Source organism: Plectropomus leopardus, chromosome 1, assembly GCF_008729295.1.
Source record: "Plectropomus leopardus isolate mb chromosome 1, YSFRI_Pleo_2.0, whole genome shotgun sequence".
Taxonomy (NCBI): domain Eukaryota; kingdom Metazoa; phylum Chordata; class Actinopteri; order Perciformes; family Serranidae; genus Plectropomus; species Plectropomus leopardus.
The window spans coordinates 29,010,956-29,036,846 of record NC_056463.1 but is presented as its reverse complement, the minus strand read 5'-3'; the positions used below and the strand labels follow the sequence as shown (position 1 = coordinate 29,036,846).

The window sequence follows — 25,891 nt, the reverse complement described above, 5'->3', positions numbered from 1 at the left end:
CAAGTCCTTATATTAGTATACATTTTAATCCTATCTCATCTTTTCAGACAATTATACTATAAATGGCATACTATAAATGGTTTCTCTATCATATATTTACAGGCGGATGTTTTTCTGTATGAGCAACCAGTGATGGGACCCTCTCTGTGACTCATCACATGCCTGTTTTAACATTTGGCACCTTTAAGTGTTGTGTATGTGTGGTGAAAGCGAGTGTGTGCACACAGAATGTAAAGACAGTGTAAAAACATATTCATATGTAACGTTCCCACCAGGCCAGATTACAGCTTGACATGAGAGCTATTTTTGTTGTGCACTGTAAATCATAACTCCAAGGTCAACAAGGGTTAACTGTTAATTACAAACTGTACTGTGACCTCATCCATCTTGAGTTTGGATATAAATTGCACTCTCTGCTGGCTTAGTAATTGAATCAAGATCGGCTTTTTTTGTGTTAAAGGTGATATATCTTGGATACTCCATAGATAGCATCGTGAGGGGAGTTATGCACGGTTTGCTTGCGCAGTGATTTTGGATGACTTACCCATCCAACTTTAACTGGGCCACAAAGATCTGCCACACAAAACCTATTTCAAGAGCAGGGCCCTAAGGTAGAAAGGGTACGCCATACATAACCAGGGTAGGATATCCAGTTTTACTGTGAGCTAGCTAGTCTACAGCAAGTAATTACTGCTCTCTTCTCTTCCTTGTTGCAGCTGATGTCTATTGATTTCAGGGTGGATTCACAGTGTGTTGACGGAAATAACTTGTGGCTTTACAATGAACTGCTGCTCTACAGGATGACACAGTCTGATCTAAAAAGTCCTCTGGCCCATGTTATGTCAAGTTGAGTAAAATTTTAGTTATCAGGACAAGCGCATACTGTCTGCCTCAAAGAACAAAAACACACAGATAGCGTGGCACATACCAGGTGTCTTCCATCATTTGATACCTCATGAGATTTTCTTGATCGTCTTGTAGTTTTTCTTTGCTTCCCTGTGTTTGCTTTGTTGGATGATGTACTGTTTATCATTCCATTGATGAATAGTTAGTTCTAAAATGGCCTTGTCTCTTTTAATTCCTTTGAGACCTGATTGTGATGAAGACTTCAAGAAGTTCTACTCTTATACCTTGATATCACCATTGATGCTACTACAATCACTGAAGTTGCTATAAAAGACTTAAATGGTGAAAAACCTTGTCCCAGCTCTTTTGTTGTTGTATTTTCTTTCTGAGAGCATGAGTAAACACCATTACTGATGCATTATGGAGGCAAAATAAAAGACAATGATGGTCAAATCTGTGGACAGACTTTACATCACTTTAAATAAATAATTATGGCAAAATACTGTAAAACTACACAGGCTGCTTTGTTGCAGATGCTTGAGTTATAAAGTGCTTGGGTTACATTTTACAAGAGCATCTCACAGTTACATATACATACATAAATACCATACAGTACACACAGATACACAACTCAGTTTCATGTCTGCAAACACAGACCCATATGTGCACATGCATGCACGTGCACACATGCACGCACACGCACACACACACACACACACACACACACACACACACACACACCATGGAAACAGTGACAGTAATTGGAATTCTTCAAAGTAAAAGGGTATCTACTGTTCCAGCTTGTTGTCAAGTGGAGTTATATTTAGACAGACCTTGCTGCCACTGTGTTTGCTCATGTTAAGACTGAAAGCCCATGAGGACAAGAAAAACTTCAAAGGAAGAAACACAAACATAGGTAATGACATTTGTTCTTCATATTGCCATGTTCCATAATATTATAAATGCTAGATAGCCTGTCAATTTGCTGCGTCCCTAAAGCTCTGCAGCTTACTAATAGGATGTAAGTGTGCTCCCAGCGTTTGACAGGTTCTATCAGAGATGAATTAAGATAATCTGTTTCTCTCAATAACAGCTGCAAATCCTTGCCTTTGTTTTGCTATTTGTATCAACTGTGATAACTAAACCGCACATAATACGTCGTTTCACATTTAAAGAACAGTGTCAGTGTTTTTGCATTTCTGCAGCTTTTTTTCTATGAATCACTAAACACTATCACAAACCTTTTTCAGAAGCATGCCATATGGTTAGTTCAATGTTTTTCTTCTGTTCCTCAAAACTGGGTTTTCATTTAGTTCACTACAGTAAAAATCACAGACTTGAAACTTCTTTGAGTAAGGTAACTTGTGCATTGTCACATTGTCATGGTGTGGCAGCTGTTAGTTACAAAGCATAACCAAACAAAACCAATGTTATTTTGACAAGTAAAGGGCAGATGCTTCTGAAACATTATAAAGAATAATATGAAATATGTGTGACTTATTGCAAATGGCAAAATTAGAAAACAAACAAACAAAACAAAAAACAGTTTCACCAGTGAATGTAAAAGCCAACCCAAGATTCGCTATATATTGTAGCCTATTTACAAGTTGTTTTTTTTTCGTTTGTTTGGTGCTTTTGCTGCGATTTTCCTAGCTTCCTCTTGGATGCCTGCTGCTTATGGTCTGGAACCTGCACATTGTGCCCAGGAACATATGACCACAGCAAAATAATTTCATTTTTGTCGAGTCTATACATTGTTTTGTAGGATATTCTTGCAAAGTAGAAACTAGAATTACCGCCTTCACAAACCAATCAAGTTGTAGCTAACATCTATGTCTGTACAGACTCACATGCAAGCATAACAGCTGACAATGCTTTAAATATGAATGTTGCTGCAGAGAAGCTGCAAATTCTAAAACAAGAAAGTTTCACACACATCTTTAGCATGGCAGCACGGAAGATCTGTACCATCACCACATTTTCAATATAGAACCCAAGATTACTTTCACCAATTGAGTATCCATCAAAATCTCTCCGTTTTCTGTTCTTAAACTATGACGTTGACTAATGGAAAATGTGTTTTTGCAGATCATGATGTCATAGTAAAGTTGACCTTTGACCTTCTGGATATAAAATGTAATCACTTGTTTGTTTTATCCAATTACATAATTGACCTTTGACTGCCATAATCTAATGTATTCATCACTGAGTCCAAATGGACGTTTGTGCCAAACCAGGAATGTCCTCAAAGCATTTGAGATATCATGTTCACAAGAATGAGATGGACAAGGTCACAGCAACCTTGACCTTTAACCACCAAATTCACATATATGCAAAATTTGAAGACATTTTTTCAACACTCTCTTGTGATATCGCATACACAATTATGGGTAAGGTAAAGACATATGGATGCCTTTAGCCATGGCTGTTGGTGGTGCGGAAGCATAAAAACAAAGAATGATATTCCATGATTGGCACATGTACAAACAAGTTGCCTTACCATAGCAGCAAGACTAAGAGTCTCCAGTCATGCTCGCGGTTTTGTTCGGCTGCTAGCAGCGCTTCAAGCTAAATGCTAATATCACTATTCTTACCATGCCTATGTGACAATGCTGACATGCTCATATTAAGCGGGTATGTTTGCCATGTTCAGCATTTAGCATGTCAATATGATAACACTTGCTAATTAGCACAAAACATTAAGTACAGCCAAGGCTGATGGGAATGTATTTCATTTTGCAGGTATTTTGTCATAAACCAAAGCTTTGGACAAATGGACTGTGACCTGATAATGCTGCCAAAGAGGCATGGCCATCCATAGAACCAGGCCACTGGCCAGGCTAATAAAAATAAATGCACAACTGGGTACCTTTCAGCACCGGGAAAGAACAACACAAATCACAGGGGTGGGGGCCTGACAAAAATCCCAACTTACATAAAAATCTCAGCCAGCCCTTAGATGATGCAGGATGAATGAGGAAACTGAGTGAAAGGAAAAGACGAGAAGTGCCAGGGGACACCTCCTCAACGTATTTGCAGAAAGAATAAAGAGACAGGATCCTGTTTAAGACCCTTTGGACATCTTTCTGGCAGAACACAGCTACTGCCGCCACCTGTTTGAATAGACCTCACTTGTTATTGGAGTGTGGGGATTGTTAAGATTAACACCTGCTGCTGTACTGTGCACTCATTGTGAAAATGCTTCTTTCTAAATATGAGTGGAAAAGCATATCACCACAAAGAAAAAGAGAAAAATACATCAGAGCTTGTATTTTATCACAGTACATTATTATATTCTCTCTCTCTCTATGTATGTATTTGTGTGTGTGTGTGTGTGTTGTATATATATATATATATATATATATATATATATATATCACAGTACTATTATATTCTCTATCTCTGTATGTATGTATTTGTATGTATGTATATATATATATATATACTGTGACTATATGACCTATGACTGACCCACTATAATGTTTTCGGATGGAAGGCTATTGCTCAGTATTCAGAATTTTACAATAGCTGTGTAGGAATCCTTTTCTCATGTGTTTTTTGGGACTGTGCTTTTACATGCATATGTTTGTGCGTGTGTGTGTGGGTCCATGAATGTGTAGAGTAAATGCTCATGATTTCTTCTTTGCACTCTTGCGGTTGCCTCCTAATGGAGGTCAGGCCACCTAAACATAGCAGGGATCCATTTACTGTGTTTTATTATTCACTGGGACCCTGACATAGAAGAACATTGTTCTATAAATACAGTTGGGCGAGTGCAAGATGTTACACGGACATTTCAAAGGCATTAAACAATCCCATATCTCTGTGTGCATCCCAAATTTACTGAATCATGCTGTGTGGTGGTATACCACCTGTCTTGAAATTAAATGAACGCAAAATGCAGAGACCTAGCAGTGGTGATATGAAGGTGATATTCCAGGGTGTTTGAAGACATGCAAACATCTCATCTGAAACATTTTTACTTTATTTTACCAAATAAGTACATAAAAAATGCAAACTGACAATATGGTAAATGTATAGTAGGTCAGTTTATGTTTGTCAAAGCTATGACAGCGATTAAATACTTATTTTTTGTAAATGACATAGGAAAAAAAGATGGAAATTTTTTTCTGCATAAATCAAACATTTTGCTTTCATTTGGTTTAGAACCCAATCTCTGGAAAAATGTGACCAGAGCTTATGTGTGTGTTTGTATAATTATGTGACCATGGGGAAACATCATTGCTGTTCGCACATCAAGGAAGTAAACTAAAATATCAGGCCTAGCATTGCAGAGAATTACTAAAAACATTGAGAAAAAGAGGTAGCACAGTAGCTCACACCTAACTTGTTGTGGTGTTGAGAGTTCAGTGTACCGATGAAGGGAGCCCTGACATTTTGCCGTCTGTAGGGACAGAGCCACAGCCCACTCTGCTCTCCGGTGGGGTGACCAGGGACTAGCAGGAACATGTTGCCACCCTCAGAGTGCATCTGACTACACGATAAGCCTCTCTCATTCTCCTCACCCTGCCAGCCATGCTACCTGAAAGGGACTGTGAGAGCCACCACAAACAGCCCGAGATGAAAACACACTCACCTTTCAGAGTAGCCTATATTTAAATAGAGGGGGCACGAGGGAAACAAGAATGGAGCACATATAGTCCTGCACCTACATATATAGTCCTCCTGCATGCATGTGTGCACTTTATATTTCCGTTGTAGAGATGTCTGTCTGTCTGTTGGCTGCCATGCTGTGAGAGTGATGGCTTAGCATGCAGATCATCTGCCATGTCAGGTACAAGTGGCAGACAGCATTTAACAGAGCCTTCCTTTATTCCGCAGCACACTGACTGAATGGGAACAGCAGACGAACAGTGGGTGCTCCCAGACTGCACTTCCACGAGGGCACCAACACTGTGAGCACTGTAAATGAGATTTGGGCAGATTAAATGATTGCAATGCATCTGTTTTTGTATGCAAAAGCAGTTTATCTTTTGCTAATTTACTGTGCGTGCGTGCGTGCGTGCTCGCTTTCATTTGTTCTCTGAATATTTGGTTGGGTTATCAGGGGTAGGGCTGCAAATATCTATTATTTTCATTGCCAATTAATCTGTTGATTATTTTCTCACTAAATCAATTAGTTGTTTGGTCTATACAATGTCTAATATACTGTATATGACATAAAAATGTTTCCCACAACCCAAGATGAAGTCCTCAAATCTCTTGTTTGGTCCAAAACTAAAAGATATTCAGTTAACTGTCATGGAAAAGTTAAAACACCATAACATATTTACATAAAGAAGCTGGAATTAAATATATTTTTATGACTCACTACATGCCTGAGAATCTTGAACTGTTAATTTTTGACCACCACATGCCCATACACAGTTCTTACTTTCCTGATTTCTGTACGTAAACAGTACTCTCATTTTCAACATCTACAACTGTCATACATGAAAATTTCTTTATGTGTCTAAGTATGTGTTATTCCACGGTTTTAGCTAAGTTGCAGATACAGATAAGTTTACACTAACCATAGCTACAAAACAGGTCATTCTTCAGAGCCTTTCACAGTCAATAAAAATAATGATCCATATCAATATCCCCAAAAAAACTACACATGCCAGTGAGTATTTTCTGATTTGTCACCTCTCTGGTTCCTCTAACATTAAATTTTGTCAGCTATTTTACTTTGTTACATTTTTAGAGATGTAACTTTAATAGTTAAACAAAACAAACACTAGTAGAAGACAGGGCATGAGTCACAGTCACAGGATTTTTACACCTAACCAACCAACCTCAAATGTTTTCCTTCCATCTCCAGACGGCGGTCTATGGCATAACTGCTAATTGGTTTTAACTATAAAAACCAATTAGATTAGATGTTACTGTATCTGATGAAGTAAAACCTGATGCACACATTTTTTAACTGTGGTTTTAGGGCACAGAATCTTAATTTGTGTTGAGGAAGGTGTCTACTGCTCAGCTCTTAAGTACTGTTATGTGTGATGTCTTTTGCCATGAATCATGTTTAACAGGTTACTTTAATGCCAGGCTTTATAGTTTCATTTTATGTCCAAATATGTCCATAATGTTTAAAGTCAGAGTGGGGGTATTTTATTACTTTATTTAATTATTTTACTGTTTGAAGCTGAATTTTAGCTTCTGATAGCTATTTTAGCACCAGTTTAAATTAGCCTGTTCTAAATTGCTGTTAAATCTATATGATAACTGATGGAGCAACCGCCTCACTAAGTCCACTGCCATTTTTGAATGAATAAAAAATATGAATATGCATATGATCAAAAAATACATCCAAACCTCCTACTGTCCATCTGTAGGACTCTTAATAATATGACACCAACAGTTGTGCAGTATGATCACTGTTAAGTTGGCTTTGGCTTTAAAATAATAAACATCAAGATTGTAGGGTTTGTTTCAATACTGGGGGATACATATGAAATTGGGGAGATCTCCTCAAGGAAATTTTAAGCATCAAATACCTAATTAATCAAGGGAATTGCTTTTTCTCAATCAATTTAAGGTAGAAATGTCTTTTTTTTAAATAAACATGTGAGAAGTTGGATTGAATGAAAATTAAGTATGAAAGGCTCTTGTGAGAAAGAAAATAAATCACTTAATTTTACAAGAGCTACACTTAGCCACAGGGAGAGGTAATCTATGATAAAGCCTGTCACACTTAACATGTGAATAACATCTGTAACAACAACAACAACAACAACAAAAAAGCCTGTGTATTGCCCATAAAGGAGCAGCCCATTGGTTTTAAACAAGCCAGTTGGCAAACACAGCAAGATTAAAGTGTCTAGGAGAAGAAAAAAAAACAGGTTAAAAGGGTTAATCCTATTTTTGTTGTCATCCGCTTCAATGAACCGTCATAACGACGCTGTCTTTGCCAAGAACAGCCAGCAGGCACACTGCAAGCACATCACTGACACTGGGGCTGTGCAGTCGCAGGTGGCTATATTTAGGTGAGGCACGCAGTTTTATCAAACCTAGGCTAAGAAGATTTCATCAGCGGTAGAGGCAAATCTCCCAAACCTTAGGCTACGAGAAAACAGAGGGATTTACTAAATACCTACAGACGGGAGAGGTGAAATCAACTGAAAGGAGTCAACCTTACCTAACACTGCTAAAAGAAAGCCATAAATAAGATTACAAGTAGTTCTATGGTAGGACATTCAGGTAAGGGTATGAGTTTTTCACTCACCTCTAAAGCTCTGTCTGGGACTGTTATTCAACACAGCACTGAAAGACAATGCTAAAGACAATGTCACATCTGCTGCAGTAGAACATTTTCTAACAGATAGAGGTCTGAGCCCTTAAATGTAAGCACTGACAAATGTGCAAAGAGGAGACGCACAATCACCAGAATTCAAAACGAGAGTGGCGCATACCATAACTCGGAGTGATCAACAGGTCTTTTGAACCCCAAAGTAAAACTTCACAACAGCTGATTTATTAACTTCATCATCAGTAATTATAATTTAAGAGGTAAAGCACCATATGCTGGTGGTTATTATTTATGATTAGCTGACAAACAGAATGCAGTTTTTTGTTTTTTTTTAACTACAGGGCAAACTCCAGTTAAGTGCAGTTCATATGCATATGATCAAAAAATACGTCCAAAACTCCTACTGTCCATCTGTGGGACTCTTAATGTTCAGTGCACTAAATTGCTCATAATATGACACCAAATGTTGTGCAGTATGATCACTGTAAAGTTGGCTTTGGCTTTAAAATAATAAACATCAAGAGTGTAGGGTTTGTTTCAATATTGGGGGACACATATGAAATTGGGGAGATCTCCTCAAGGAAATTTTAAGTATCAAATACCTAATTTCCTACATTCTAGTGAATTGCTTTTTCTCAATCAATTTAAGGTAGAAATGTCTTCTTTTTTTTTTTTTTAAATGAACTTCCTCTCCTACTTTCATCTTATTTTTGGAGGGGGGGGGTCTTTTGTTATGATTCTCCATTATTGGTTTAAAGGAATTTTTGAACCATTCAGCAGCAAAATAATAAGTGAGTTGTTTGTTTCTTTCTACTGAATCTTCATTCAATATTGGAGATGTTGGCAGCAACTCAGGCTAACCATCTAATGAAAAACTCTCTAAATGCCACAGCATCAGTCCCAGATACTCAAGAATATGCCCCAGATCCACTCACTGAAACAAGTCCAGCCTAAACTTGCCCTGCTGTTTGAATAGCTCAGAAGTGTGCACTTAGGATCTCTGACTAAATCATGAAATCACCAAAGCCACTTTGCAAACTGACCAGATGCAATCAGGGAGCCCACTGAGAAGAATACTCTGAAGTTGCCAAGTGTGTCCCCAGCGGGACATGTTTTTTTTTGGGGGGGGTTCTGGAGAGGCTCTGCCTGGCGCCACTAGTGGCTACTCAGTATCTCTGTCCTTGTCTCTGCAGTCTTCCCAGAGTGTGACCTGCTACCTATCTGCTCAGAGGGACAAAAACTGCACAAAGGTAGCCTGCAGTCAGCAAATAAATATGCCCTCTGCAGGGAAAATATAGAGACAGTGAGAGGCAGGGCTGTACTGTGAAAGCCTCTGAGAGGACGCAAAGCTTTCCAGCATGCATTTATCCTACTAGCATGTGCCAGTATCTGCACTCCAGCTTTGTGGACTGTCATCCTGCCACTAATTGCATCTGTGTTTTATCACGATGCCTTGTTATCTCCCACAAGGTCTTTAGGGTCATGTCAGAGGGGTTCCCTGTCAGCCAGCTGCAGAGTGAGGCAGAGGAAACACTGACCACTGCCCCCCAACTAAACACATACCCCTCCCCCCCGCCAGCACCTCTGCGCTGTTAGACAGGAGAGAGCCAGAGAGAGAGATGGAGTGATGGGCTTTCTCTTAACATAGATGAAGTGCTAAGATAATGTAATGTCTATAATACCAGGAGCTGGTCACCATCACCTCATGCCCTTGCTCTGGGATGCACCAGCACAGGGCCATTATCTTCACCACTTCAGGTCCTGCAATCAGCAAATGGAACAGCCACAATAAAAGTCTTTTCTATCCATCTCCAAAACTGTGATCTGAGGTCAAAGGGTGACAAGGAGAGAACAGCCATGAAAAGGAAAAATATGGGGGAGAGAAAATGTGGAAACAGCGAGAGAAAATGAGACTGTGCAACATATTAGGACAAAAGGACAGGGACAACCGGGAGAGGGAGTGTGAGAAGGGATCCATGTCGGTGCGGTTGTCTGGAAATAGGGGTCATCACTTTTCTTTCCACACTGTTGTTTTGAGCAACATTACACAAAAGTAGAGGTGAATAAAACCAAAATTAATACAGCTTAAAAGCTGATGGAAAAGCCTCGCTAAGAAGACACTCGGAGCATGAAATGAAATCAAATCAGAGTGGAGATGCAGTTTAGCTGATTTTTGCTGGTCTGCGTGAGTAAGCAAAAGTGGAGGCTTATCTGACTGTTAAACCAAACAGGGCAGGATTTATCATGTTTATTTGTTAGCTCAATAATTTCTCGATTGTACATGCTAAACAGGGTCAGAGTTGGATTTATACACACCAGCTTTGCTGCTGCCTCCCTGTTCAATCAAACACTGGGAAACCTGGTATAACCAAAACTGGCGTGGGGTAAAAGAGGACATGCTATCGACTATGGGGATGGTGAAGATAAATCAGCAGCCTCCCCCCAACAGCAGAGGAGAGGGAACAATGTGTCTCTCACCACTGCATGTCTCACAATCCAGCCATTTGTCTGAGTCTTCTAGACACTCAGCGTGTGGCGGGGCCAGGCCAAACACATTGATCCAGGGAAGTATTTCCTGTGAATCACGCCAGCCACACACAGAGTTCTGTATTCAGCACACTGGACTCTGGTCCTCTCTGAGTGGAAACCCCACTGTTTCCAAAGCACTTTAGCCTTCTATACATTCTTACAGAGTACACCTGGAGAGGTTGTCTCAGGAAATGCCATACTCCTCGCATGTCTGCTCTGCACGGCTGGAGAGAGCCATATTAGCAGTTAGATATTAGCTATTTGAAGAATGAAATATAATGAGAGTCCTGGCATAATGCCATCTCTGTTACATGACACATGTCTTCCACCTGAGTCACCTGCAGGTGGAACTGATTATTGTTTCTGGCACATTCTGCTAATTAACTGAACTTAATATAACTTTTGCGTTGTAATGGTGAGTGTCTTACATTAAATTTAACATGCTTTTTAGAACAGTGTTTCTCAAATTGTGTCCACCACCTGGAGCACCATATCAGTGCCAGTTTGACATCTTGGCCATTTCCTATCCAGGCTGATAGGAAAAAAGCAATCCAATTTCAGAGAGACAGGGGTGTGTGAGAATCCACCTGGGACACAGGCAGGGCTGAAAGGGTCAACCTGTATGTGCTAGAGATAGCAGAATCTGCCTGAGGAGGTGAGGCTGTAGCATGCATGCAGAGGTCAACAAGGGAAGTTGAAATTTGGTTACTGTACAATGCAAACTATGTACAAACACATGGGGCATTTTGAGGGGTAATGAAAATACCAAGTAGTCTTTCAGCGCACTATTTCTCAAGCTGATGGACAAATCAGGCCCAAAACAAAGTTTGCAATTAATGCCCGAGCTTATTTCAACCTGCTCGAAGCTCAAGACGATAGGATTTTAAATATCAGGCATTTTGTGTCTCAGGTCAATAACAGTGGTGCACTGAGCTGCCATATACTGTGAGTGTTTGTGTTTTGGACCCTCGTTGCATTGTTAAAATGAGCAAACCTCAGCCATCTGGTTCCTAAGCATGAACAGAAACCAAGAAAAGCAGTTGCAAGCAAAGCTGGGCAGTACAGTGAAAATCAAATATCACAATGTTTTTGACCAAACACCTCAATAACTACTGTGACAGTTTCATAGAGTTAACTACTGGTGCTTTCAAAAAATATTTACACAATAAGATTTTTGATAAATAATTATCAGTAATATGGATACAATAACTGAGTGTGACAGCAAATATAGAACAGCTAGAACAGTCTGGGATGTTCAGAAAATTGTATTACTATACTGTAATGCAGCAATTACAAACAGGAAGAGACAATACTTAAGATATTAGGATATTAAAATCCAAGACAATATCTGGTCTCATATCACAATACCAATAAAATATCAATACATTGCTCAGGCCTAGACCCAGGTCTGTATGTGTGCATAGTGTGTACTGACACTGAAGTGAACTGAGAGCATAAAGGAAGTATTTTAACCCAAGCAATCTTAATTATTGATTTCAATCATCAGTGGCAGCTGGTGGAATCTTTTTTTTTTTTAAGGACAGGTTATTTAAAAAATCTAAAAAGCATCTTATAATAAGACTACAAAATATAATAATACAATATTATTATAAAATATTACTAGTGGTAATACTATATAGTAATTATATGTTTGTACTGTATTGTGGTACTGTATTGTTACATTTTATTATGGTTTTGTATTGTTGGAGTCTAAAGTGAAATAATGAAGATAAAAATAAAATATTTGAGAGAACAATATTTATGACATTGTCTGTGTAACTGCAACCAGCCTCCAGAAGGACTCATCATGTGTGTCTTGGGCTGTACAAATAAACTGGTTGCTCTTCTCTTAACTGTAGTCTGGGTAACAAAAACAAGAGTCTTGTTTATTTTATGGATGAACTGACTGGATTATTAATAAAATCAATAACCAGGCAGCTCTGTAACATTTTAATAGATATAGAAAACTATGTTTTTGGAGAAAAGCTGGAATAAAATGAAAGAATTCTAAATAATTCATATTTGATGCTGCGTATTTATAGATCTGAGCCTGCATTTCCCAGAGGAAGGTGTGGCTACTCAGAAGGTTAATATTTTGGCATAATGCTGATTAGATGCAAATCAAATCACAAATGCGTTATCTAGGCCTTCTTTATATAATCTATGGTATTAAACACAGTTCAGATAAATACTGGTGGAACAGGTGCATGCGCATTGTTGCCAATTTATCCTCATTACTACAATGACTGAACAGCATATCTGTTATTGTTAAAATCCAGGGTTAAGCTAATGTTAGCCATGTTGAGCTAAAATGGGACCGTTGGTCTGGTGCAGCCTCTTGTGGTGTCGTAATAATTGATTACAATTAGTTTAAAACTGTAAACCAATATTTTAGCAGAAACAGTTATTAATTTGTTGTTTAATCACACTGAACATTAAAATTCAACATCTTCCATAGCATTATCTTGTTTCCAATTTAAAAGCTCATGAACACACAGAAGTCGGAAGAACAACTTCACGACTCAGGAAATGGGACCATCTAAGGAGCACATCAATGCACCAGGTTAAGCACTGTATGAAGGAACGCATTACCGCAAGCCATCAGGGAAAGCCAATCAGAGTTACAGAAGGGCAGAGGAGGGCGGTTCATCTCTTTGCCATCCGAAGAAAAAAAGAATTCCAGTAACCAAAAAGATTGCATTGCAACACACACACACACACACACACACACACACACACACACACACACACACACATATATACCACGACACGATATTAAAGCAATCTGGGCAATTTTCAGTCCGACCAAATATTGACCAAAAGGGTTGACATTCCACGTAACTTGACTTGACACTGCCAGTGACTGGACCATGATATTTAGAGGCCAGACAAACTGTCTCTTAATTGTTTTATTCAATTAATTATATCAAAAAACAGAAATGATGATGATTGCTATTCTTTCTTTGTAGCTCAATGAGAGTGGCAACCTAACGCCCTCTATTGGCCAGCTGCCAGTAGTGCTGTGCTGTCTTGATTGCTGCCAACTAAGTGATTTCATGTTTTCTATTTCAAGTTCTATGAGCTATAGATTCTTCAGTCATTCCACATGAGTTAGTGAACGCAATCATTCCAGAGATCATATTCTTTATTCTGGTTATCAATCAGGTGATGATGCAGAGGCTGAATCCCTGCAGCACCTGGAAAGAAAGTAAAGAATGCCCTCTTGGGTATCACTGGAAGATTACACTATTCTTTGTGAATGTTGATCGCTTTTTCAACCTGAGCACATGTCAAATGTCAGACTTGAAATTAAAACTAAATGTATTAAATGAGATTTGGAAATAGAGCCACTACTTGGATGGAAAATAATTGTAGCTGTGCCACAGGCAAAAAAGATGCATACAGAAATGCATTACTGACAAATTCATAGTTTATCTCTAAAATCAGTTGCAGCTCCTTTTGCACAAAGTTACATATCACTAGGCTCACAAATCCAGCTGTAACATGTTGTCTGCCCTGCATGAGCCCAGTGGACAGGTGAAGTCAACAAGGGACAAGTGTCAGTCCATTGTATGGAGAGAGTGGCCACTTTTTTTTTAACTCCTCTCTTTTCCAAACCAGGAGCCAAGCTAAACAAAGTCATAGAATAACTGAAGCAGAATGAAAAGGAATACAGAAAGGTCAGCAGAGGTCTTGGTCACTCTACACACAAGGCTCTTCAATCGTGACTTGAATATAAGGTGGTCATTTGTTTTAAAATATTAGACACATTTTTATCCTTTAACCACCCTGAGATAAGATAAGTGAAACTGACATACTTTCCTCTGGTCAGTGGGACAATAATCATGTCTGTCCAGTGTCCAGAAATAAATTTGACACTCTAATGTGTTAACAGCGGAAAAACTCTCGGCTGACTGGTCTTGTGTATCTACCTGGTGAGATTATAAATTTATGTTGTAGTGCGGAGGATGGTAGTGCGGAAAGGACACAAAATAATACATTTGTCAGGTGACCAAAATACATCAACCAGCTGTGTAACGGCACTTAACAGAAAATGCTTCCAGCAGGCTTTTCCATTATCAAAATGTATATGATGTCCAATCAATCAATATAATCTCACCTCGAGATTACCATCACTTTCCCAAGGTTAAACTCAGCTCTCTGGCTAATACGTAAAGCTGAAGTAAATGACATATCAGGATGGGCGGGAAAAAAAAAAACACTGACATGCAAAAAAAAAAAAAAGGCCATTCTCTTACAGTTGTGATCTCGTGTCCTGATTTCACACTCCCACACAAGTGTGCCTGGCGAGGTCATGCGGTACCGTTCAATCATTCTGCCACTATGACAGGCAACCTTCCACCCACCAGCCACGCACATCATCCCTGGGCTCCCTCCATTAAATAAATTGTGCTGTAATAATCTCTTGGCTTCTAATATTCATGGATGAGCACAGCAGCCTATTTTGATTACCCCACTTTCAGGCCCAGCCAGAACCATCTGTAATCCCCATGTTTTACCCTCACTAAATTAAAGGAGGAATTATTTAATGGAGACCGAAAGGAATTGAGTGTCATTCATCCTATGTAGTGTCAAACGCTTTTTTTCCACCTTCCGATGAAGATTAGCACTGCAATGTGAGACAACACACACTCTCACGTTGTCAAGTCGGGCACAATTCATGCGTGCTTAATTTAAAACATTTTGATATGGTATGGATCTTGCAGTCATTGTCATTAAGTCTTGCTGCCAAAACACTGTCAAAACTGTTTGAATGAGGCTCTAAATGCCCATAATTTTCATTCCTCTACTGTATCTCCAGCACCTCACCTTGACCTTTGTGTAACTCTCACCCAGACTATGACTCCTTCCTCCACCAGAGGGGGAATCACCCTTCCTGCAAGTATTCATTTCTCCATCTCGTTTTTCAATAAATCCACCAATGGCAAGCTAAAGGCCCCATGAGACCCAAACAAATCAATAGCAAAACATACTCTCAAATCAACCGTAATCAACCTGACTGAAATGAAGAATGCAGTTATGAAATCTGATCCCATACACTGAACAAACGTAATACAGATACACACGCACACTCTCCTGTACAGTTTGAGTACAGTATCTTGTATAAAAAGCTTGTAGCTGCAAATGAGGGAAATTTCTATGATTTGAGAACATTTGGGGCTTAGCCTGGACCTCAGTAGAGTAGAGTCCAGGGGGATTCTTCACTTGGATATTTATTTATTCATTTTTTAATGAACAAACTATTGGTGCTTTTTAATGCACTCTGGCACCTTATATACCCTTAAAAACTGTCTTTTTAACTTTCCAGATTAATCATAAATTGTGATGAGAAAAATATCAGTAGTGGGTAATTATTGAGTAAAGAATACTTAACAACTGAAAAAATGACTAACTAGAATTGGAAAATAGTTAAATGTGTGTATTTATGTTAACAGCAGTTATTAATAGTTAACTGAAACTACATTTATTCAAGTATAATTATTAACAGAATGGCAGATTATTAGATCCGGGGATTTCTTTTTTATTACTATTTGGCCTGTTTGTATTTTCCAAAAATATGAATAGCTAATATATTTAGATCCAGGACTATCAATAAAACATCTGGGGCTGAAGCCTCAGATGACCAGGCCTAACAACATCACTGCTATCATTGCAGAATAAGGACTGTAAAATAGATATATGCAGTTTGTGCAGTATTGGAATATTTCAAAATTCATCAAGGGAATAATAACCATTGGATTTATTCCCCTAGATTTCCCATAAAATACAGTCTAAGTACAGGTAGTACAGCTATTATTCTCATTTTTTTGTTATCATGTACGCTGAGCTCTTCCTTACCATTTAAGTCTTTGAGATATGCAAATATGCAAAAGTCAACTCAGCTAGGCTATTGTGTGAATCCTGCTGAATAAAATAAATAACATTTTTCTATTCAGGCTAATAAAGGATATAAAAAATGCTCACTGCAGCAAGAGAAACATTAAACTGGTTAAATTAATAGGTAAAATGAATGCTTTTAGTACCAGCGCATATTTTCATTTAGTCAACACTTTGCCTAAAAGTTACTTCCCTTTAACTATATTGCAGCCTTAATGTGCACTAGGTGACTACATCTGCTCTACTTTTCTTTAATGTATTCTCTGGAAAAAAAATAACAGAAGCAAAAATTGTAAAATGTCTTTTCAGAGGATTTATTTTTGCCACTGTCTAGGTAAGTGTCTTCTGGGAAACAGAACTGGATGTGCGGGAGGAATAAAAGGCTGTTGAAAAAGTGGACTTTGCAGAGGGGATGGAAGGATTCGCCTGACTGTTGCAAAGGGATTTAACTGATTGACAGAAACTGCAGGACAGCCGACCCCCTCTCTGATAGTGTTGGCAACATGGTTCTAAAAGGAAAAAATGGGGGATTAATAGAGCCTTCAGTGCAAAATAAAGTTTTAATGTGCGACACCTTCTTTTCTATCTCTCCGGGGAAATGTGGAAGACTTTCCAACAGATGTGTCCTTTGGGCTCTGAATCACAAGATAATTAAAAGGCACTTGACGATCAGAGGGCTGCATTCTAATATTGCGTCTAGAACTCTGCACAATGCTTCTGTATTGATAGAATCCACTCAATGTGCTCTATGCAAACAGTTAAAAAAGGAAAATCATCACCTGGCTTTCACCATGCTCAGATAAAGGATGCATTGTGTGAGAAGGTTATCATTTTGTCAATCAAGCACTGAAATATTCCATTATCCTCAGAAGGGGCAATAAGTATTATATGACTTTTATCAGTCTCTATTCATGGCCAAGGTCATGTGGCATCGATTTATGGTGCACGGTTTATGGTACAGCAGCTTTTAAATAACAAACGTAAAGTTACATTCTCATGACAGGGACAAGTATGCTAGCAGAGCAGAGCAGATATCCAACAGAAGCATGCATTTAGGAGCAAGGCAGAAGGGGCAGTAATCTCAGCACCAATCGCTCAACAATCCTTTCAAACCCCTGCAGATATTTCATGCTCAGCGTATGTGTTTAAGGACAGTAATAACCACCCTTATTTAAAAGACTCCATATAAATCAGTAATTTTGTCGGGACTCTTTTTTTCCCCCTCGGGTTGAAGATGTCACTCTCTGGTTAACTGACCACATCTGCTCGCTGCGAGATGCTTGTTCCGAATCGAAGGAGGCTGTTCAGCTTTGGATCTGGAAAATGAGGCTGTAGATTGGATTATGATGCCATTTTTAATCCGTCTTTCTCCCTCGCAAGATATTGCTCCTCCTTTGCTTCTTAGCGTTATACAATACTTGACAAGAGGAGATTTTGCTGAATTCTGGGTGCAGTGATGACTATGTGATTCCTTGTGACACTCTAATTTGAGCTTATAGTGCCAAAGCTTTGATGCAGACATGGGAATAAAACTTTTTAGTCACAGAGACCCTTCTCTTCTCTGGGCCAATTAAAAGGTCCCCCTCATCTCCTTGTGTACTTTAATTACAGTCATCTTGTCCTGCCTCTGATCCTGATTTCCATCCCAAATATCACATTTTTACTCCTTCAGTTCATTAAAAACAAAATACTAGCTGTAACTCATCTCAGCACGCTCTGTTAACTCACTGACATGGTGTGCTATTTTTCTCACATTGAGATGAGTTTCAACCATTATTTAAAACTGATTTAAAGGTATAATAGATGTTGATTTCCTTCGGTTATGGTCTATTATCCTTTAATCTATTTGTGAATTAAGGAATTTGTTATCGTTTTTTTGTTAGTCACAGAAAAAAGCATAAAAATCTTTTCCCATACAGAGTTAGCCAAAGCACTGGCTCACTACTTTTTCTCTCCTGATGAGTGCCACATCTGTGGTTTTAATTGTAGTGTTGAGTGATTACGTAATCATAGTGTTGAGTGATTGGACCACAAGCCAACTGCTCTCAAATTGGCAAAATGTTTAATTATGGTAATATACAGTATCCACCCTCAGACCTTGAACAAGTGGGTGGCTAACCTCATTTTTAGAGCACTTCTCTCTCTGCGCATTTCCATTTATCTTTTTATTTTGGTACATCTCACTGACAGAGTCACACCATCCATTTTTTTTTTCACTCAGTGCAGTGTGGAGCTCCTGTTTCAGCATCTTGCTCAAAGACACTTCAAAACTGTTGACTGGCGCCAAATCTCTGACCTTTCAGTATGAGGACAGTCTCCCCGAGCCCCAAATCACCCTTCCTCGTGACATTTAACACAGTGAGTAAGAGAGCAGAGGGGGTTAGAGGAAACACAACCAGCTGGGAGGAGCATAACAAAAATGGCAAACTGTCTAATACATGTCTCACTTCCTGATGATGACCTGTCTAAACTGTTTGTGGGTTTTGGAAATAGAAATTGCTAATCAGTTTAGTGTTCGTCTGCATACAGTTTCCGAACAACATTATGCTTGGGATGCCTGCGACAGGCTTGCACTTGTTTACAGGTTTTGCCTGAGAAGACACTCGCAAAATTCTATGTGGCAACACAAATTTCTTTATACAGAATAAATCGATCACAGATTATGCACACTGGACGACAGAGTTGATCAGCTGCGTCTTTTTGTACGCTGGCTGAATGTTGTAATGTTAAAAAAATGTTTTTTACATATACGTGTATATGTATATGTATATGTATATCTCTCCTCTATTTTTCTGCCTACCTCTCACTCACCCACATACGCGCAGTTCAGCTAAAAAAAATGCTTCTCATGACAGCCAAAGACAGCTGACGAATGAGTCAGTCTTAATTCAACAGAAAACATGTAGCAATGTTAACCACCACAGCGTTGCCCTTTCTCTGAGGATAAACAGCCAGATACATGTGTCTGTTTTCTATTCTAGGAAGAGTCTTATTTAGCCTTTTTCCACTGACACCCCAAGCCAGTGAGCAATTCACACTACAACTCACAAAGTCAGACATCTTGTTCTTGAGGTAGAAAAACACACTTTTCACACACGTTTCTATATCAAATGCCATTACACCATCATAGCCAATCAAACACCAGGCAGGCGAGACAACATTCAATGTCACAGACAAGGAGAAATACAGCGTGCGTATCGGAGACGATTTTGCTTCATATGACTTTACAGCAACACGGATCTATTGAGAATATCTAAACTAAATGCCAAGACTCAAGACTGAAATAGCTTGTAATGAAACCATTTTATCCAATTTATTTAAAAACAGGAAATGTGGTTAATAAAAAGGTTCACTAACTACTGATAAAATCTATTAAGTGATCATATTTATATATATATATATATATATATACACACACACTACTTAACAGATTGTATCATTCATACTATATATACACATAATTTTTTGTTTGAGATATTAAATTATGTCAGCACTTTTGAAAGGCTATCATAGTATGAGGGCCATCTAATAATATCAAGATCATACATGTGTGCACTATAGCATGTATACTGTGTACAGTATGAAGTTCAAGTATCAGTCTTGCTGTTTGGGCAATAAATAACAAATGTAGACTAACAGTTTACTGGCACTTCTTAGAAATTGCGAGTGTGAAATGGTTAAAAAAAAAAAAGTAAATATACATACAGTGATATAAGTAAAATTATTAATTTCACCAACTGATTGTATGACAACCATACAAAAAAACTAAAAGCAAAACCAAAGGACCTTAAATATCATCTTGCTAAGCGCTAAAGAGCCTCCATGTAGCCATAAATCAGATATATGTGGCCAATAACAAACTCAAGGGCACTAGCAACCAAGAGGAATCTGTAGGCCAACAAAAGAGTGCTCATGGACTTTCTCTTTTCAGTTTTGTAGCTGTAGTTTGCAACACCGTCAGATGCAGACACACAGTGTGTTGATCCTTTCAAAACTGCTCTATAACTACTGATCAGAACTAATTTAAATAAAATCACTTAACCATGGCATGTTTCAAATTACCATGTATAAAAGAAGAACAAGAAAATCAATATTTAAGCCTCTGAAGACAACGCCAAGTGAAGGCCTCATCACTAACCCCAACCAATGATGAATGATGTGCCCTGAGCACAAGTTTTCTCAAATAAAGAAGAAACCACTAAAGGGTTTTAATTATGCATCTGTTTGGATATCATTTGCACAAGATAGGTAAATTGGCCTAATTACCAAAGGTTGTGTTATCTGTGTGTTTTTCTGTAACACAGCACTACATGACTCCTGAATAACGTGTACTAAAAGTAGTGATTTTAATTATTGTCCTGTGTTATGGCTCAGAAAAATGCCTTATTAATCAATTAAATATTTTTTATTAAGCAGTAAAGACAATAATTACAATTAGGGTTTTTTCGTAAATGTCATCTTTCAAAGTGGCTGTGTAATATAATTGATGAAGGTGTTGTGAAGCTGATGAAACAATGAATGGGCTGCTGTTGAGCTGGTGGATGTCCTTATAAATGATAAACACGTTGAAGAAAAACATCTGGACCTGTGACAAGCATCGACGTTAACGTGACGCTTCATTCTAAACCCTTTTGTTGTTTGGGGAGCACAAGTGCAAGGTGTCTAAATTTACCTGAAATCACTGTACGGGTGAATTATCCAAAATCCGGCGGATTTAACCCGCTCTTGCTCCCGTTCAACCGCCTTCTCACTTCCAAACATCCTCAGGGAGAACTTGTTGACCCCTGGTTGTAGCATTGCTCCAAACTGTCTGTGTATGAACCCAGCTTGATATAGTCTCTCGTCGTCCGGCAGAATTTGATCAATGCCGTCCAACTTTATAAACCCTGACTGCTGGTCTGGGGAGTCTTTCTGGGTACCGCCGCCACCGCTGGCCCCTTGCGCGTCTTGATCCGGCGGCCCATCACCGATAGCTCCGGGGGGGCTCTCCTCGCTCGGGGTGACATCCCCCTCGGTGATGAGGCGCCTCTCCTCCGCCGAGTCAGAGTCGTGCACATGGCGACTTGTGATGGATGAGAGGCTGCCTCGAAATCTCCTGCAATCTCCATTTGAGCTGGTCTTCATCGGTCTACCAATGTCAGTCTCCATGATCACAGACTCCCCACTTTTGCTCTCCCCGATGCCTTTGCAGCTTCCCCCAGAGGTCGGCGACGGTGACGGTAGAGGCTTCATCCTAAGACTCTTCCTCCGGGTGTCCTTGTCTGCGTCTTCTCCTTCGCCCATTATAGACGCTTTCTGTCCAATGTGCTGTGGCAAACTGTAGAGCCTTTTACGCATGGAGGAGTGCAACCTGTCCATTATGACATTGAGACTTGGTGGAGAAAATCAAATAAATACAGATTGTTAGGCTGTATAGTAACGATTATTGCCACCAGCCTCTCGCTCCCTATCTGTTTGTGAGAGCGATCAGTCTGGAGCTAATCTGAATCCCTGAAAGCCCGCTACACATGACATGGACCGCCGTGGCTCCACTGAAACAGATGAGCGATACTCTTTCTCATAATTAGACTACCTGACAGTTTGCATATGTCCTCACGCACAGCCTGGGCGGTCCGCTTGGCCACTGCGTCCCCGATGTACATCTTGTGCCGTTCCGACATTGTGCGCAAAAGTGGAAAAAACTGCTTGGAAGTCACCTTAGCGTGACATGTGAGGGACGTGCCGACGGACGGTGATACGGAGACGAGGGAAAGGTCATGCACGACGAAGGATGCTCTTTTCACCAGATGTCTTGCCAGCTGCCATCAAACAACGCGACACAATCATTGCAAGTAGAGCATTCCAGGGACCGCTGACATCACTGATCCATAGTCATTGTGCGTTTTGGCGAATTGTGAATATTCATGATGCTGATCTATTGGGTTGCCATAGGAGCGAGAACTGCAAATAAGCTCAGCCCACCTTGTTTAAAGGGGAATGCTCTTCCCATTCTTAAAACGCTCCCCTGCTTTCTTAAGTTAGGGCTACAGGTAGCCAGTGCAAACCCATTGTTCAGCCCAGCTGTGGGCTTCACTTGAGAAAAACCAGGTAGCCCGTCTGCGATTCCTATTATCACTCTGATCCGCTGCGTAATTTGCGCACACTAATGCTGGGTGAAGCCTGGAAGAGGCTTGTCTATATTATGTCAAAAGGTGTTTTTTCAAACAGGCTCCTTTAAACAGCTGTTGGTAAGCGTGACCTTTCAATGGCAATAAATATAAATAAGTGGTCTACAGTTTTAATTTGATTTTATTTGTGCAATTATGGATTAAGGGTTCCCAATATACAGCTCTTACAGATGGTGCCACAATTGTGAAATGAATACATTTTCGAATTTGTAAATCGTTTCTTTTGGTCTAGGCTGATGACAAATAAAAATAAATGAATAGCCTATTGTCTTTAGAAAAATAAAAATTAAGAGTTATGGTGGCATGAGTAAACTCCATATGCAAATATTTAGTCTATGTTTTCTGGTCATTCCTGCAGGTCATCTAATCTCAAGCCTAAATTTTATACAATTCTGTAATATGTGTAACAAACATTTACGTCCCTATGTGAGAAAGAAAGCAGCATCAGGTACCACCTGACAGGCCTGAATTCTTTTGTCAATGACTTTCATTCACAGTGCCCTAAGCAGGGGCGTATCTTTGCATAATGTCATTTTGGCTGACAATTTAAAAAAATAACTGAATTGATCCCAAGCCAAAAATCACACGTTGCACCCAGTTAGAGTTTGATTTCAATTAATACATATATTCTAAGTACCTTCTTTACAGAGGTTTGCTAAGCAACTGACTTATTAGCTGCAATTTCAAGGGAGAAAGCGGGGTAAACAAAAGAAAAAAAACTGTGGGGTTGCAAAACAAAGTTTAAAGACATTTTAACCACAGCAAGTCCCTTTAGGATGATTTGTTTAGGTATCTTGTCAACAAGGATTACACCAAGCTGGCTTTAAGAAACTTGAACCAGGCAAAGTCAAGTTGAGCCTGGCTGATTTCAACTTAATGCAGAAATGAATAGAAAAAGAAATGCAGAAACACCAGTTTAGAAACAGCTGTTACTGTCAAAGTTAGTCTATCAGCAAGCACCAACAAGTTTTTTTTATCTGTTTAATGTCCTACTCAGTATAAGTTCTACATGATGTTAATGGATTTTAAAAAACTCTTGGTATCAACCTCAAAAGCCCAGTTTCAGTCAGGCGAATCAATGTGAAACTGTCAAAGTGAAACCCTGATAGAAGGTGGACATGCATTTGATTAAGACCATAGCAATTATCAAACACTTGATACTTCAAATAATTCAAATACCTGACTTTTGAATTATCCAATAAGATTATTAGGTTTTTTTTACATTGGATCATCACATTGGATTTTACAATTTGTTGTGAAATTCTGCCCATTGTCCTACCTGTGCTGTGCCTCTCGTTTGTCATGTTAACAGCTGGATCTGGGGGGGAAACATATGGGGAGGGGGGGTCAGACTGGTTTACTAGCAAACTGCTTTGAGCGAGGCATGGCAAACATCTAATAGAGCTGCACTAATAAATTATCCAGGTTGATATATCTGCTGATATTAGCTCATTGCAGGTATAATAATAATAATAATAATAATAATAATAATGTTTTTAGAGCACTTTTTATAACAAAGTTACACAGTGCTTTAGTTGAACCACAAACAAAAACATTTCAGGAATGTAATGAAATAAAATCAGACAATTACAACCATGGTTAATATAATTGAAATAAACTACCATAAGTGTAAAAAACAATAACATAAAAAGTAAGACGGCTATGCATATGGAAGGTGATACGTAACAATAAATTTGTTGTCTGTTTATGTTATGTTTCCCTTTGACTTGTGTGCTTCTAATTGCATGTAATCATATTTGTACTGGGGCTGGGCAATATTTTTGGAAAATACTGTTAACTGCTGAATTACTAAACTGCCAAATAAAATGCAGTTATATTGATGTTAAATAAAGCAGCTATTGTGATATGATAAAAGTTAATTCAGTACTATTATGTCAGGATTTAGGAAAAGATGACCATGGTGTTTAGAGAATCCGACTGCACTTCTCAGCTCTGTAATCATGTGACAGCTGAAGTTATTGACGTGGGTCTGCTGTGATCAAACTACAACGTTCAGATGACGGACTTCTAAAAGCACATCCTCACTGCACTGGTTTTTATGCACCAAATAGGTTTTTTTTCTTTATTGTTTTATCTGTCTTCTTTTAAAAGCTTGATTTGCTACCTTCTTAAAGCTCTTTGTGATATGAATCTTTAAAAGTGCGCTATTAAGATTATTATTCTTGTTGTTATCTTAATTATTTTTGCCCCATGTGTTTTTACCTTGTTGTGTTATGCTCGTTATAAAGGCTAAACGATGGCAACCCCAGTGAGAAATATTACATCATTAGCAATGTTAGAATTAAAATAAAAGTAATATAGGCTCCCAGTCACAGAAGTAAAATGTAGCATTGTCACATGAGATGGTCGCTCACACTCACCTTCTTTTCCCCTCATATTTATCGCCATGAATGATATAATCATATAAAAATGATTGTTAAATTTATGAAAGATATGTACAATGTGTTAGATGCATTACTGTACATATGAGCATCCTTATGTTTCAAACATGTTGAATCAAAAGCAATGCTAAACAAGTAAAGAAGTACCTCATATTTGTAGTTAAGTAGGCAAATGTACTACTCTACATTCCACCACTGTTTAGGTCACATGTTGGGAGATGTGCCAATTTGTCACACTTTTGGTCCAGTGTGATCCTGTAGAAAGTTAATAAAAAAATAAATAAATAAATAAAATTTAAAAATCTCTAATGTGGGCCATCAATTTCTTAGTAATTAGTAAGTAAGTAAGTTAGTAAGTAGTAAGTGATGTTTAAAAAAAAAAAACTGCAATACCAAAGTGTCCTACCACTGGCTACATATCTTAGGCTACTGTGTTTTTGGTTTGTTTTATTTACTTTTTAACAGCTTTATTTAACAAAAATATGTACAAAATATGCCAGATAAACAAGAACACAAACATACATGAAAGCACAGATAATTGACATTCTACACAAAAATAAAACAGTTAAAATAAAAAAAGAAACAAAAGCAAGCAAACAAAAATAATTTATATTTATATCATTTCAATGGGTTTCACCAAATAAGCTTTGGTAAAAGTCTAAAATTCTGCTGCTTTTTGTTGTTGTTGTTGTTGTTGTTGTTACTTTAAAGCACAAGAGGGGGAAGTGCTGATGCGAAACCAACCAAGAAAAGATGGAAAGAGGGTCATGAGCCAAAAATGTTTTTCTTATGGA

General features: G+C 38.6%; 1 protein-coding gene across 1 annotated transcript in view; it reads right to left on the bottom strand.

Annotated features, from left to right (window-relative positions):
- Positions 1 to 21,886, bottom strand: part of hcn4 (hyperpolarization activated cyclic nucleotide-gated potassium channel 4) — a 74,788-nt gene extending 52,902 nt beyond the window's left edge. Inside the window, exon 1 of the mRNA XM_042515660.1 lies at positions 21,201 to 21,886. Within this exon, the coding sequence (XP_042371594.1) occupies positions 21,201 to 21,886 (686 nt within the window). The remainder of the gene's footprint in view (positions 1 to 21,200) is intronic.
- Between the last annotated feature and the right edge of the window lie 4,005 nt (positions 21,887 to 25,891).